Source organism: Lactuca virosa, chromosome 5 (assembly GCF_052849685.1).
Source record: "Lactuca virosa cultivar CGN04683 chromosome 5, Lactuca_virosa_CGN04683_v6, whole genome shotgun sequence".
In the NCBI taxonomy this organism is placed as follows: Eukaryota; Viridiplantae; Streptophyta; class Magnoliopsida; order Asterales; family Asteraceae; genus Lactuca; species Lactuca virosa.
The window spans coordinates 373566532-373583239 of NC_136430.1; the positions used below are offsets into that span (position 1 = coordinate 373566532).

General features: G+C 33.9%; 1 protein-coding gene across 1 annotated transcript; it reads left to right on the top strand.

The window, feature by feature from the left end:
* The first annotated feature begins 10514 nt into the window (after positions 1–10514).
* On the top strand, positions 10515–13155 carry LOC145117301 (vanillin synthase, chloroplastic-like). Its single transcript, XM_079053605.1, has 8 exons — positions 10515–10770; positions 10893–11014; positions 11681–11796; positions 11880–11953; positions 12044–12308; positions 12377–12508; positions 12631–12766; positions 12943–13155. The coding sequence occupies exons 1-8, from the start codon at positions 10562–10564 to the stop codon at positions 12978–12980; spliced, it is 1092 nt and encodes a 363-aa protein (XP_078909731.1). The 5' UTR covers positions 10515–10561; the 3' UTR covers positions 12981–13155.
* The last annotated feature ends 3553 nt before the right edge of the window (positions 13156–16708 follow it).

The window sequence follows — 16708 nt, forward strand, 5'->3', positions numbered from 1 at the left end:
AATGAAAATAGCTCTGACTCATGTGACTGGGTTTTCACATGTCCATTACATTTGGTTATATTATTGTTTTTTAAATAAATAAATTTTAGTTTTGTATTCATTCCTCAAAACTGTTAATTTTTAAGTTATATATATATATATATATATATATATATATATATATATATATATATATAATTCATGCATTACATGTGGACCTTTTATTAAGTTAACAATGTTCATCGAAGTTAAATTTGCATGCAACCAAATATATTTTAGCTAGCATAAATAAAACTAAAGGGTAAAATGGTCGTTTTCATAACTGTATAGAGCAGCAGGGTAAAACGGTTATTTTTTATCAGTCGGCACATTCAGTCAAATGTACAATCAAACAACATGGTTTCTTACTCAGTCATGATTTCTTACCTAGACAGACCTTTCCCAGTCAGCAACTACCAACCGGGACCTTAGTATGATCTTTTATAAAGCTAAACATAAATTCCAACATTCATAAAATATTTCTTTTAATTTATTTGTAGCTATTTTTTCATTTATTATGGAATATATATATATATATATATATATATATATATATATATATATATATATATATAGGGCTATGTTATAATGTTGATGGACAACTATTCTGCGGACGTGTGGACAATGCTATTCTATGAGAATTGCTAAGAGAATAAGTTGTTTAGTAATGTGAATATGTTCAACCTCACACAATTATTGTCATTTTCATGTATTCTCACTAATACATGGAAATGACAATAGTTGTGTGAGGTTGAACATATTCACATTACTAAACAACTTATTTTTTTAGCAATTCTCATAGAATAACATTGTCCACACGTTTGCACAATAGATGTCAATCCACATTTGAACCTAATTCTCTCTCTCCCTCTCTCTCTCTGAATATATATATATATATATATATATATATATATATATATATATATATATAATGTAAAAAGTTTAATAAATTGGTTAAGAGCATTTTTGGGATTTCATTTAAAAACTCTTTATTAATTTATTGACTTCTTGAGAAGTCAATAAGTTTTAAAAAGTATTTGACAAAGGAAAAAGACCTTCTAAAGCAATTTCTACTTAAGCTTTTGAAAATGAGTTTTTAAAAAGTCTAGGATTTATAACTTTTGCAAACTTGGTCCTTTTACATGTATAAGCTAGCTAAACATTTTTTTAACTTATTAACTTATTGATTTTTTTCGGCCACAAAATTAATTCAAACATTTTTTAAAAACTCATTTTAGAAAAATCATAAGTTAGTAAGCATTTTTTGCTAAAAACCTTTTTAAAGTTTAAAAAGCAATCTAAAACACTCCTAAGTACATGGGATGATAAGCCCTAGTTTGATCTAAAGATCCTTATAACATTTTAATTGGCCAACTTCTTGTTAGTTTTTTAGTTTAATAAATTCGGTTGATTCTAAAGAAACTGATAAGAGCCAACTTGGTTGTTACTTGATAAAATCACAATCACAGGCTTTACAATACGTTCATTAAATAAAGAGAAAAGCTAACAAACTAGCTAAACAAATGGATAATCTAGATAAGAACATAAACTATAAGATAATAATTAAAATAAAATCCTTTACTCCCCCTCAAGATGAGCACGCAGGTTCCGGATGTTCATCTTGACATGTAGGGATTATAGTTTATCTGAACCAAGTGGCATTGTAAGAAGGTCTGTAAGCTGATCACGGGTATGAATCCAAATCGGAGCTATCTCTTTAGACTCTACTCTTTCACGAACAAAGAAGCAGTCCATCTCCACATGCTTCGTTCTCTCGTGAAAAACAGGATTGTGAGCGATGTGACGAGCTGATTGATTGTCACAGAGAAGTGGTGTAGCTGTAATGAATTTCACACCAAGTTCTGACAATAACCATCGAACCCATAGAATTTCGCTGATGGTAGTAGCCATAGCTCGATATTCTGCCTCCGCTGAACATCGGGAGACGACTGATTGCTTTTTGGACTTCCAAGAGATAGGAGCCCCACCCAAAAGCAACAAATAACTCGTTCTAGAATGACGTGAATACGGGAATCCAAGCCAATCGGAATCACTGTAAGCCACCAAATCTGGTGACCCATCTTTTGGTAGGAGGATCCTCTGTCCCAAGCTTGTTTTGAGGTATCTTAAAACGCGCTTTGCTGCACGCCAATGATTTGCTCGAGGGTCTGAAACAAATTGGCTTAGTATATTTACTGAATAAGTGATGTCAGGATGAGTGGCTTGTAAATAAAGCAGACGACCTATGAGACGCCGATACATGTTGGCATCTATGCTATCTTCGTTATCCCCTCTATCGAGCTTGAGATTCTGTTTCATGGGAAATTTGCTCGGTTTATATCCAAGAATGCCCGTGTCTTCTAATATATCCATAGTATATTTCCGTTGGCTCAGAACTAAACCTTCTTTTGTACGAGATGCCTCAATACCCAAGAAAAATTTTAAGCTACCAAGATCTTTGATACTAAATCTAGTATCAAGATTGGATTTGGTGTCTTCAATTTTAGTGGTGTCATTTCCAACGATAATGACGTCGTCCACGTAAATGAGGGCGGTAACGAAACTGGTCTTGTTTCTGTGAATGAAGAGAGAATGATCCGCATGTGACGATTCGAATCCCATGTCATGTAGGGCTGCTGTGAACTTGTGGTACCAATTTCAGCTTGCTTGTTTTAACCCGTACAACGATTTCTTGAGTTTGCACACTCGTATGTCACCTTCCTTACCAAATCCTTGAGGCATCTTCATGTAAACGTATTCCTCGAGGTCGCCATGCAAAAAAGCGTTATTCACATCTAATTGGTGAATTATCCAGTTGTTCTTCACAGCTAGAGTTAATAAAATTCGTACAGTAACCAATTTAGCGACTGGGGCGAATGTGTCGTGAAAGTCGACCCCTTCCATTTGCGTGTATCCTTTAACTACAAGACAAGCCTTGTATCTTTCTATGGCACCGTCGGACTTAAATTTTATTTTATAAATCCATTTTGATTCTATGGCTCGTTTTCCTTCTCGCAGCATCACGAGTTCCCAAGTATCATTATCTTCCAAGGCCTTGATCTCCTTCTTCATGGCATCACGCCATTTTGGATCATGAGCTGCATGCTTAAAACTTCTAGGCACATCGTGAGTTACAATAGCAGCCAAGAAAGCTTTATGAGAAGTTGAATTTTTTTTATATGAAACATAGTTGGAAAGGGGGTGTACCGTAGAAGTGACATGATTGGCAGTGGGTGACGCATGGTTAATCGATGGGGGTAAATTAACCTCGTAATCTTGATACTTGACGGGTTGATCCTTTGATCTGATGGGCCTGATGTTGTCCGAGGGAAGAGGCTCATTAATTCCAAAATCTGGGCTGGAATATTGGGCTTGTTGCGCAGCGAAATCATGATTTTTTGGACTTGAGTTGTGGGCTTGGTGTACAACAGAATCATGGTGTGTTTCGTGATCATTGGTTTCGTTGTCATTGCTAAAAGATGCATTGTCTTTAGGGCTGTGATGTATGGCTTCCTCATCATCTTCTAGCTGAAAAATATCATCTGGCTTTGAGTTGTCATGTTCCATTGCTGCGTTCATAGGAAATTGGTTTTCAACAAATCGTACATCCCTCGAGACAATGATCCTTTTACTTTCCATATCAAAAATCTTATAACCCTTGGTGCACCTCGGGTAGCCAACAAAGATCCCTGGTCTTCCACACGGCTCGAACTTATCTCCCCTTGTTTCAGTACTGCGATGGTAGGTTAAACAGCCAAAGACTCGCATGTGTTCATAGGTAGGCTTTCTTCCAAAAAGAACTTCATATGGTGAAGCTCCTTGTAACACTTTCGAGGGCATTCGGTTTATTACATACGTTGCAGTCAACATGCATTCTCCCTAAAAGGTTTTAGGAAGGTTGGCTTGGAAACGAAGAGCTCTAGCCGTCTCTAGTAAATGTCGGTGTTTGCGCTCTACCACCCCGTTTTGTTGTGGGGTGTACGGACAAGAAGTTTCTAAAAGAATGCCTTCTTTTGCATAAAAATCATGCATAACATTGGACACGAATTCACCTCCATTGTCGCATCGTATCCGTTTTATATGTTTTCCAAATTGGGTTTTGATCATTTTGTAAAAATCTATGAGGCATGTGCTTGCCTCACTTTTGTGTTTTAGTAAGAAAGACCAAACCACTCTACTAAAATCGTCCACGACAGTCAAAAAATAAAAAGCCTTACTTGTTGAAGGAGTTCTATATCTCCCCCATACGTCACAATGCACCATGTCAAAACAAGCACTTGTTTTAATTTCACTAATAGGAAACGGTAGTCTAGTGTGTTTAGCTTTAAAACAAGCATCACAATTTAAATCATTCTTACAAGCTGGAATAAAATCTAAGCGAGAAACTTTCTTCGGTGAAGGGTGCCCGAGTCTTTTGTGCCAGGTCTCGAAGGTGGTCTAGAGAGCTTTATTAGTCTTTACTACCCCCATGCGATACAAACCTTCTATGCGATTACCCGCTCCAATCAAGCGCTTCGTCCCCAATTCCTGCATGACAAAGAAACCCGAAAAGAAAGTTACAGCACAATTGAGTTCATCAGCTAGTTTCCCAACAAAGAGTAGATTATAATTAAAACTTGGTACAAGTAAAACTCCTTTGATTTTGATTCCACCTGGAGTACATGATCACATTCACCCAAAACAGGAATTTTGTCTCCATTTGGAATGACAACAGGGGTTCCCTTTGGGCTTTGGGTTTTGTTTTTAAGAAAATCACTCCTATGAGTCATGTGTTCGGTGGCACCTGAGTCCACCACCAACCATCATATGTATCAATTCTACCTGCCATGTTAGCCTTTGGCTGAGATTCGTTTTTAGTTATGCCTCCGCTTTCCTTGAAGTGCTTGACAAAAAGATGATATTGTTCATCTGTTAACCCCGGAATGGGGCTAGCTATCATCTCAACGCAGGCAGCTTTTGGTATTCCTTTGTCTCGATTTACATGCCACCACTCAGGGTATCCGATTAGATTGAAACACCCCTCCTTCACATGGCATTCTCTCTGACAGTAACTGCATTTTTCTTTCTTTTCATTCTCGATCTTTGCAGTTTTTGGGGCTGTTTTGTTGACTGCCTGTGTGTTCTGCTTGCCTTGTGACTGTCGCTGCATCTTTGTCTCACCATAGTTAACCTGGAAAGATGAAGCTTCTGATCCTGGCCTTTTCGTTCCACCTGTGATCGCCCTCTGTTGTTCATCTTCCGCCACCAAGTGGTAAGTGGCTACAAGTGATGGTGTTGGTTTCATGGCCAAGACCTGGGTTCGAATGACTGAAAACTCGTCATCGAGTCCCATGAGGAATTCATAAGTCCTCTCTTTCTCCTTTACTTCATTCAACTGTTTCCCAATTGCACACTCGCACCCATCGCACACACACCGTGGCATAGGTAGGACAACTTGAATTTCATCCCAAAGAGACCTTAACTTCGTATAGTAATTGGAAACTGACATACCTCCTTGTCGTGTTACGTTGAGTAACTGTTTCAATTCATAAGCCATTGGTGCTCCTTCTTTTTCGAATCGCTCCCCCAGGTCCTTCCAAATTTCAGAAGAGGTATTGGCATACCTTACGCTGGTGCGAATCTCCTTTTCATTGCAGTCGTTAGCCAACCTTTGACCATGGCATCGGCTCGAACCCAAGCCATGTGCATTGGTGACTCCTTCTGTGGTTTCTTGATGGTGTCGTCGATCAGTCCCATCTTGTTTTTCGCAAGAAGAAAGTTAGTCATCTCCTGCTACCACTCGTTGTAATTGTTACCATTCAAAATGTCATTCACCTGCATCTGCTTTGGATAATCAGATGGGTGAATGTAGAATGGCGAATTGACATCAATGGTTTCGCCTTCTGGTTTCTTGCTTCCATCGCCTTTCTCTCCTGTCATGGTCGCCGAACGATTTTGCTATCAGGTGCAGATAACCTTCTCTGATACCATAAAGAAACTGATAAGAGGCAACTTGGTTGTTACTTGATAAAATCACAATCACAGGCTTTACAATACGTTCATTAAATAGAGAGAAAAGCTAACAAACTAGCTAAACAAATGGATAATCTAGATAAGAACATAAACTATCAGATAAGAATTAAAATAAAATTTTTTTAGATTCTTAAAAATAATTATTTGCTCTATAATACGTTCAAATAAAAAGTTCAATATTTACTATAAATTAAACAACCTAGTAGTTCTATATAAATGTTATTTCTTTTTTAAATGGGAAATCTCCAGAAAAGTCCTAAAATTTTACTCTAATTTACGAAAAAATCTCAAACTAAAATTTGTTTACGAAAAAGCATGAATTACCGGTAAAAATGGCGATTTGACCCATTTTTTCCGGTTTACCGGTTTTATTACTTACATGTTTCACTAAAGTCCCATTATTTTACCCTAATTTGCGAATAAGTCCCAAAATAAAATTTACTGATGATTTGACCATTTCTTCATGTAACATACATTTTATCGGTTTCATTGATGACTTAGACACCTAGTCACTAAATTAGCTGATAAGATGAATACGATGGGTTATATAATGCCACATTTACTATAAAATTTGTTACCCATCTCATCGGCTCATTTATGACTATGTATCTACGTCAGCAATGAAACCAATAAAATGTGTGTTTCCAAGAAAAAAGGTCAGAAAATGAGTTGATTTCTGATGAGATGGATATATTGGGTTATATAAGATTAGATAGACAATTTGATATTTCTTATAAACGTAAAAAATAGCGCAGTTGTTGTTAGTTTATGTAATTATTGCAGTCTTCGTTGGATGCATTTTATGTTCCAAAAAGATATACAATACATCGGGATATCAAGTTTTATGCTAAACATAGCATTATAACTCAACATATCCATTTCATCATCTCATTTAATGACTAGGCGTCCGGGTCAGCAATGAAACCGGTAAAATGTATGTTACATGGATAAAAGGGCCAAATCATCAGTAAATTTTATTTTGAGACTTATTCGCAAATTAGGGTAAAATAATAGGACTTTAGTGAAACAGGTAAGTAATAAAACCGGTAAACCGGAAAAAATGGGTCAAATCGCCATTTTTACCGGTAATTCATGCTTTTTCGTAAACAAAATTTAGTTTGAGACTTTTTCGTAAATTAAGGTAAAATTTTAGGACTTTTCTAAGATTTCCCTTTTTAAAATGTCAAACATAATTATCACTCTCAACTAGTCTTAGTATAAAACGTCACAAAGTTTAACTTTGAGACGGTACTATATAAATTAATTAATTTCTTATCAATGGCCCTACCTAACTAACCACTATGAACTTTAGATGAAACTCATTTATAGTTTATTTATGTTACTTTTTTATTTTAATTCTTTGTCATAGTAAAAATTGAAAATATTTTCTAAACTTGTAAGTGCAACCCATTTTTATAATTACATATATTTAGTAACTAGACTTTTCTTTTATCATTTTTTTAACAACCAACCGTATATATATATATATATATATATATATATATATATATATATATATATATATATATATATATATATATATGGTTTAAATAAATAATATGTATTTATACTTAAAGATATGAGTTTTAAATATAAAAGTATGTATTATATAGTGAAATATGTATTTACACAAAAAAATACTTATTTATTTGTAACAACATTTTATTTAATGGTAAAATGTGTATGGAACAAAAGATTAATAACTAAATATATAGAAAAAATGATTAATGACTAAATATGTAAAGAATTTATTAAGTGACTCAATGTAAAATCTACAAAAGATTAATAACTAAATATATAGAAAAAATGATTAATGACTAAATATGTAAACAAATTATTAAGTGACTCAATGTGTATGGAACAAAAGTATGTATTATATGTTCTCACCTACAACTTCAATCTAAAATCTACTCTAATAAATGAATGTTTTTTTGTCACATATTACATTCTCATTCAATTTGACAAATGTCATTTTGTGATTATTTTAAATTAATTTTTTTTTCCAAATGTCATTTTATGAGTTTTTTCTATTTTATTAAATTTAACATAATATTTTAATGTAATAATTGCAATAAATATAGTAATAAATGTGTATCAATTTTATTAATTAATTTACATTTTAATTTCAAAATTCTCAAATTAATGCTCATTAGTTTTTTGTTTATTTATTTAAATTATTTGTTTAAATTTAAAAGATAAAAAATATTTCAATTATAATAATTTATTATTTTTCTTATTTTTTTATAAATTCAAATTTCTCAAAAACATTTTGGCTTTTATATTTAATTTTTTTTAAATTAACCCAGACAACTAGTTAATATTCATATATGTAAGAAAAAACATCATAAATGGTCCCTGTGGTTTCCCAAAATCTGAAGTTTAGTATCTGTGGTTTAGAAACGTCATAGCTAGTCCCTGTGCTTCAAAACTTTTGACGATTGGTCCTTATTGCTAACTCCGTTAAGTTTTGTCCGTTAACTGAAGGACATTTTCGTCATTTCACTACCACAGGGACCATTTATGATGTTTTCTTATATATATTTTTTTAAAAAGAAAAAATTAAATACGGAAAAGCTCTCTCTCTCTCCACTGTGTCTTCTTCTCCACAAGTACATCCGCTCTTCTTCTTCAACCATCATATGCCTTCTAAATCAGTTTTCCTTGCTGAAAATTAAAACACATCACACATACATACATAAAAATGAATTCATCTGGTACCTACAGTCTTTTTTTCTTCTGCTCCACTTGTACACCCCTACCCGCTTGTACACCCCCACCCGCTTTTTGTCTTCTGCTCCACTTGTACACCCCCACCTGCTTCTTCTTCTTCCTCAATTCGGATCTGATGAACACGCATACATATAGAGTTCTTAAATTCAATTTTCTTGTTAGCTAATTCTCGCGGTTCAAAATCAGGCGAGCATCCGCCGACCCCCCCGTTCACATCCTCTCATCTATAACGAACATCACCTCATCTCATCTATATATCAGAAGACCCCAAAAAAACCCTTCATCCAATCGCCGAAAACGACCCACCATAGTGAAGCTTCCAGTTGTGTTTGTGGGCATTTAGTTGGACGCCCCCATTTAGGGTTCTAATGGTGTCGTGGTGGAGAAGAAGGCTGGCTGATCTCCTCCATCGATTACATGAGGAACAACGTACAATTTCTAGGGCCAACCGAATTCGTCAGGATTGGATTTGCCTTCAATTTCTGATTTTTACATGAATCGGAGCCACTAATGACCTCTACTTCGATAAATTTTTCTGGATGAACGCATCTTCAAAGATAAATAATTGTGTCGGGAGGTAGGAGGTGAAATAGATGAAGAGTTTGTTGGTTGAACTCTATCACTTATAACTCCACCTTTTCCCATCTCATTTTTCCAATCACCATCACCATATTCTGGTTCTTCTTCCTCAATGACAGATATCAAATAGGACATCAAATTTAACCTCAATTGTAGTTTTTGAGCAAAACCATATCAAGAATACTAAAAGCGATGTTAATAGATTAATATGGGTGTTTGTTTTGGTTCAAGTTTCTCACACAAAAGCGATGTTTATATATAAATATGATGTCTTAAGTGTATTTGTTCATGTGCATGAAGAACAAAACATGTCTATTTCATCCAAAAAATTGACTTAGGTCTGTAGATATATGTCTATGTGTGTGTCTAAAGAAAAAAAAAACCTCATTCGATGGTGAAGATGAGTCAAGAGCCCAATATATATGAACTTTGATCTAGAGCAGGTGTATATATGTTTTTATATTTGTGTGTGTTCGTGAAGGTGGGTGAAGATCTGAAATGGTTAAGGGATATATATATATATATATATATATATATATATATATATATATATATATATAGAGAGAGAGAGAGAGAGAGAAGGGATTATATTTAATTTTTTCTTTTTTAAAAAAAATATAAGAAAACATCATAAATGGTCCCTGTGGTGGTGAAATGACAAAAATACCCTTCAGTTAACGGACAAACTTAACGGAGTTAGCAATAAGGACCAATCGTCAAAAGTATTGAAAGCACAGGGACCATCTATGAGGTTTTTAAACCATGGGGATTAAACTTTAGATTTTGAGAAACCACAGGGACCATTTATGATGTTTTTTCTATATGTAAAAGGAATCTTCATGCAATCAAAAATAATATTTAAAAAATGTTATTTTATGATTTATCCAAATACAATAAGATTCTCTGGCGTATCAAAATCAACCTAATTGAAAATATCTCTGATCGTATTTTTCTGAATTTTATATCCAATCCAGTGAGAGCACATGGCCGATCAACTAACCAATAGAAGCCAATCCTGGTGCTAAGTGGGTCCCAATAATACATCATCCTTGATATGCAATCGTATCCATACACGTGGCCATCATCGACGTTCAGTATTCAAAATTACAGAAAGGACCTTATATTTAACGAGTCACCGGATTCTCCCCTCCCCTTTTCCTTATAAAGACAAGTGAGTAGACAACCACGCCATTCTAATCTGCTCCTTCACTCTCACTTAAAAATGGCGGCCTTGTCAACGGTGTCAGCCCTTGTAGTTCTGATCATCGCCTGTGCCGCCGGAGTACGTGGCACGGAGGTCCGATCCACCTTTGCCGAAGAGAATCCGATCAGACAAGTGGTGTCCGATGGTGTACGAGAACTTGAGACTACTGTTCTCCGAGTTATTGGTCAAACTCGTCATGCTCGCACCTTCGCTCGATTTGCTCACAGGTTTTTGTTATTGTGTTCTCTGTATAGAACTCATGATCAATTGGAATATGTTAGATTCATGTTTGACTTATTTTTCATGTTTGGATTTTAATTTGTTGAACTCAAACTTAATTTTTGGATAGGTACGGGAAGAGATATGAGACTGCCGATGAGATGAAACATAGGTTTTCGATCTTCTTAGAAAGTTTGGAGACGATTAGATCGCATAACAAGAAAGGGCTATCTTATACTCTTGGAGTCAACGGTAAGCATTTATTGGTACTTGTTAACATTAATAAATTGGAATTAAAACTCAAAAGGCTTTTAGCGTTACTAGTGATTTATGCGATCCTGTGTAGTTCTGTTTCTCTTAGGATTATCTTTGGCTATCCTAAGAAAAATATATAGAAAACATCAGAAGTGAGCTGTGGACTTTCACTTTCCTCATAGAGTACTTTCTTGTGGGATTAGTAAACAGTGGTTGATTTGTAGGTTTGACTTATGTATTCTTTGAATCCATGCTTTGATTTTGGTATTTTCAAATATAGATGATGTTATACTTATTAGTGATTCATTGATAATCTAGTATGAATCTTAATATTACGATTAAGTGATTAATTCTGTGTTGTTTGTCCATCTCACATGATTCATAACTTTCTGGTATCAATTTTATACCCTTACGATATGTTTTAGACAAAATACAACTTGTTGGACTCAATCCAATATCATATCCACTATTTTCAAATCCAAGACAGTATGAATTCACAAGTTTTTCTAAAAAAGTATACACTATTTCTTCAAGATCAGTATGAATTCATAGGGAAAGATGGTTGAAGTCTGTAAGATGAACTTTTTACTATTTTATTAGAGCATAAGTATCCTGTTTGACATCAACAATATCAATATCAATACTTTGTGTTGTTTGAAACAGAATTTTCTGATATGACATTTGAAGAATTCAGCAAACAGAAACTCGGAGCTGCACAAAACTGTTCTGCTACCAAAAAGGGCAACCACAAACTCACTGATGTTGTCCTTCCTCTCACAGTATGATCTTTTCCTAATCTTTCATGTTTCATTTCACAAATCATATTCATTTTCATTATCATATATAATTATATATATTGCAGCAAGATTGGAGGAAAACAGGAATTGTAAGCCCAGTCAAGAACCAAGGATCCTGTGGATCTTGTTGGACATTCAGGTAATTAATTATCATTATGATCATCATCATCATCATCATCAAAAGATTAAAAAACAATTACAACTAGAAATGGTTTCATGATGCATGCAGTACAACTGGAGCTCTTGAAGCTGCATATGCCCAAGCTTTTGGGAAATCAGTTTCTCTTTCTGAACAACAACTTGTAGACTGTGCTCGTGATTTCAATAACTTTGGTTGCAATGGTGGGTTGCCTTCACAAGCTTATGAATACATCAAATACAATGGTGGACTTGACACTGAGGAATCTTATCCTTACACCGGAAAAGATGGTGTCTGTAAATATAAATCAGAAAACGCTGCAGTCAAAGTCATTGATTCTGTCAACATCACCATGGTAATAACAATAATAATATAATAAAAAAAAATTAATTTACAAATTTTTACTGATTTGTTTAATTATAGGGTGCTGAGGATGAATTAAAGCATGCAGTAGGTGTTGTTCGTCCAGTGAGTGTGGCGTTTCAGGTGATTAACGGGTTTCATCAGTACACAGGAGGAGTTTTCACTAGCGATGTTTGTGGGAGTGATCCAATGGTGAGAGAGATACATGTTGTTTTTTTTTTTTTTTTTTTTTTTTTTTTTTTTTTTTTTTTTTTAATTTAATTGTTATTGATTGAAAGACTAATAAATAAATGTACACGTGTGATGAATTACAGGATGTGAACCATGCTGTTGTGGCAGTTGGATATGGTGTAGAAAATGGTGTCCCATATTGGCTCATTAAGAACTCATGGGGAGCAGATTGGGGTCTTAATGGTTACTTCAAGATGGAGATGGGCAAAAATATGTGTGGTAGGTCACTTTCTCTCTCTCTCTCTCTCTCTCTCTCTATATATATATATATATATATATATATATATATATATATATATATATATATATATATATATATATATATATATATATAAAATTATGTCACACCTCTCAATAAAATAAAAATTAACATATCTTATTTATTGTTATTGTAGGTGTTGCAACTTGTGCATCGTACCCCGTTGTGGCCTAAATGCTATCTTTTTATACGGAGAAGTGATTGTAAAGAAGCTTTTTCGTTTACTGTAATATGAAATTAATGGTTAGTGTCAAAAATGTAAAACTTTCATAAATGGGATGATCCCATGAACACAAAGACAGCATATTTGTAAATTTGGTTTATTCATATGGTCCCTTTTGATTTCGTATTTATTTTCATTTAACTATTACGTAATGTAACTCTGTTTTAAATGTTGATCATGTTTTATTTTGAACAGCAAAATTTCATTAAACAAGCTAGTTAGAAACAAGCAAAAAGAACAACGTAAATTAAACAAGCTAGTTGAAATTATAGGTTTTGAGTGAATACGGAGCATTGCGATATGTCCATAACACCTTTATTCCATCTTAGTTTTAAGAGGAATCCCCGATAAGGGAGCTTCATCACTAGTGGCTAACCAACTCACTTAAAAAGCGAATAGTTGTCCACACATCCCCTATGCAATCTACTCCGCCCTCTATCAACCAAAATCCACCAAACTACCACTATCTCCATAACACGGCTTCAAAAGTTGAACCCAAAGGTTACTCGACTCATTTAAAAAGCGACATGTCCGTTCATAAAGCAAAGTCGAGTTAAAAGTGGAAAGACTGCCCATACACAAGCCGCCCTTCTCCTTTGCATTAAGAATAACATACCACTTCACCCACACAATCTTCCTTTACTCAATGTTACAACCTAAAAAAAAAACCTAGACTAGATATTTTCAAGAGCCCCGTTAAGGGCAGTTGAGATCTTAAACAAAGACATAAAATATATGGCATATCTTCCGAGGACCGGATTTAATAAAGTCACTGTGCCAAGAAAAAAAAGCATTTTGGCTTTTCAATTCGACAATCACTTCTTGAACTTAGGGCATCTACAATCCATTGAACTCTATAGAGTTCAGTGGATTGTCACATCATCCATTAAACATCTACACAACACTACCTACAACCCATTAAACGCTTATTTAATCATAATCATCACTTTATTACTTCTATTGAACAATTCAATGATCATTCAACTACTCCATTTAACTCTACTTCATGTCATGACCTATACTCCATTTAACTCTTATTCAATCCTAATAATCACCATATTCAACTCTTATACTACTTGCATTATGGATGCTCTTATGAATGATAAGTCTCCACCCTTCGATTCATGCCACGTTTCCACCCACCGGAAGACCAAGACATGTAAAAGGAAACACATCCGAGGGCACCCTGTTAAAGCAACTAACTACCAGATAACATGATCTCTGACACCCACTCCAAGTAGCCTCGATTTTTGAATATTAATCTTCAAACATGTAGCCTTATAATAAATCTGTAATATCCTAATCAAGTTTCACAAATTTCCTTTATCTCACTCTACAATAAGCAACACATCGTCAACATAAAATAAACGAGAAAGTTGCAAGGTCGGCCCTCCCGACATCACAACGTTGAAGATATCATGGATCACAACGTCTTCCATAGTATTTTGAAGACATGTCTAATGATAATGTCAGTGGGATTAGTCATATCGTATATGATGACTAGATTCAAATCCTCCCAAGGCCTTCCTATAGCCTTATTAAAAAAACCTAGACAACGTTTCCACACTTAGTGTTATGCCAACTTTGTAGGCGTGGGGTAAGATTTGGTTGCTTCTGTCCATGGCAAATGCTAAGAAGATGTTGCCTAAGTAATTCTCTTTAACAGGGCATGCCATTTAGAAATGTCTGAATCTATGGATTATTGGACAATCAATCATAACACTATTTATTGAAAACTTGAACTATAGGCAAATTAGTGTTGTATTAAAATAGAATCTTACAACACAACCTAGAGTGACAAAGAACATAAACAACTCAACTCATCTTTCTTGATATGAGTAACTGCTCCGAGATTGGTTTTTGCAAGATTGTAATTGTAGAAAAGGAGATCGAAAAAAAATTTCTTCGTAGAACATGGATTGTATTGGATTAAACTCAACTTTAGCTATAGATAAGTTGTATTTGTGGTGTTAAAGGTATGTATATATAAATATCAACTAACACATGTACATGCATAAATTGGACTATAAAATTACGGTTCGAAATATAAGTCCAAAATATAGAATCAACTCATTTTAAATTCAATATATGGCAGAAAAAAGTCCATCCAAAATGCATTTTTGTAAACATAAGTCTGAAATGTCATATTTAGGATTCACTTTATGTCACATCCTGTCAAAACTCGTAGTCCGCGACATGATTATGGTGTAATCATGAATAGAGTATTGCGGACTTGATGATCATTTCGGTGAACATATGAAAAATAATGCAATTAGACTATGCGGAGTGGGTGCAGTCTCCACTACGGTTTGCCACCGTGTCAATGGAGAACACCGCCCCTAGCATGCGATTTGAACCGCACTCCCTTCCCCCACGGCTGTTTATTACCACATTCTTTTCTCTTTATTCTTATTTTTAATTGGGTTGTTTTAAAATTCCTAAATGGACTATGCATGGACTACAAAAACACACGCATACAATTGAAACAAATCCAGGGAGTATTTCTATTTTCTTGTGCTTTGTTTTTTATTTTTATTTTTATTTTTTTGTTAATTTAAATTATTCTAGTATATTGAACATGACAAGTATTGAGGTTATGATTTTTATTAAAAATAAATTGTTTTATAAAATATATATATATATATATATATATATATATATATATATATATATATATATATATGTTTGTCATTGTTCCCACCGACAATTTAATTAATAAAGCTTTTTTTTTCCTTTTTAAGTTATTTTATTTGAGTTTATTTTATAAGTTATTTTAATCGTGTGTTTTTTTTAAGTTTGTAGTATTTTTTTTTTAAAATTTCATGTTATTTTTTTTTAATTTTAAGTAATACAATGCAATGTTTTTTTATTTTGAAGTAATGAAATTTTATGTTTTTTTTAATTAAAAATAAAGTCATATTTAAATTAAATCCTTAAAAAAAATATGACACCACTCCTTAAGTGTGGCAAGGAACCACACTTTTATGGTAAAAGCTGACATGGCGTTTACGTGGCAATGAAGGGAGTATGGTTTCTGTGGCATCACTCCCTCCAGCCTTATATTTATTAAACGATATGATACTTAAAAAACAGACCAAAAGTTTAAATTAAAAAAGGAAAAAGAATGAGAGTGTAAAGTTTTGTTAACCATTGATATTTATGTAACTAGGACTATTATTTTGTTGGACCGCTTCTTTCTTTAATAGCTTTTCATTCCCAAAGCAGAAAAAAAAAAAAAAAAAAAAAAAAACTCATTTCCATTATGATGAAAAGTTTGATGGACTGGTCCTTTGGATTTATTATTTATGGACCTCAAACAAAATCCCAATAATGGGTGCTCTCATGTTTATGGTACTGGACTACTGGTAGAGATGAGAAGAAGGTGAGATGAACCCATCTGAATTTAATATCAACAATTTAACATCAACATAAATAATAAAATAATAACTAACTAAACAATTAAAGAAAGATAAAAAAAATATATTCAAAAGATATAAAAAAAGACTTTATACTATTCTTATATTTACAAGAAAATGACCCTTCTTTTTCATAATATACAAAAAACCAGGATATTTGATAAAATGGTTCCTAATTTTACATGGATGTAGAAATGATCCCTAAGGTGGGTCTGTCGAAAAAACCCGAAACCCGTTCTACCCACCCAACCCGTTCCGAATTC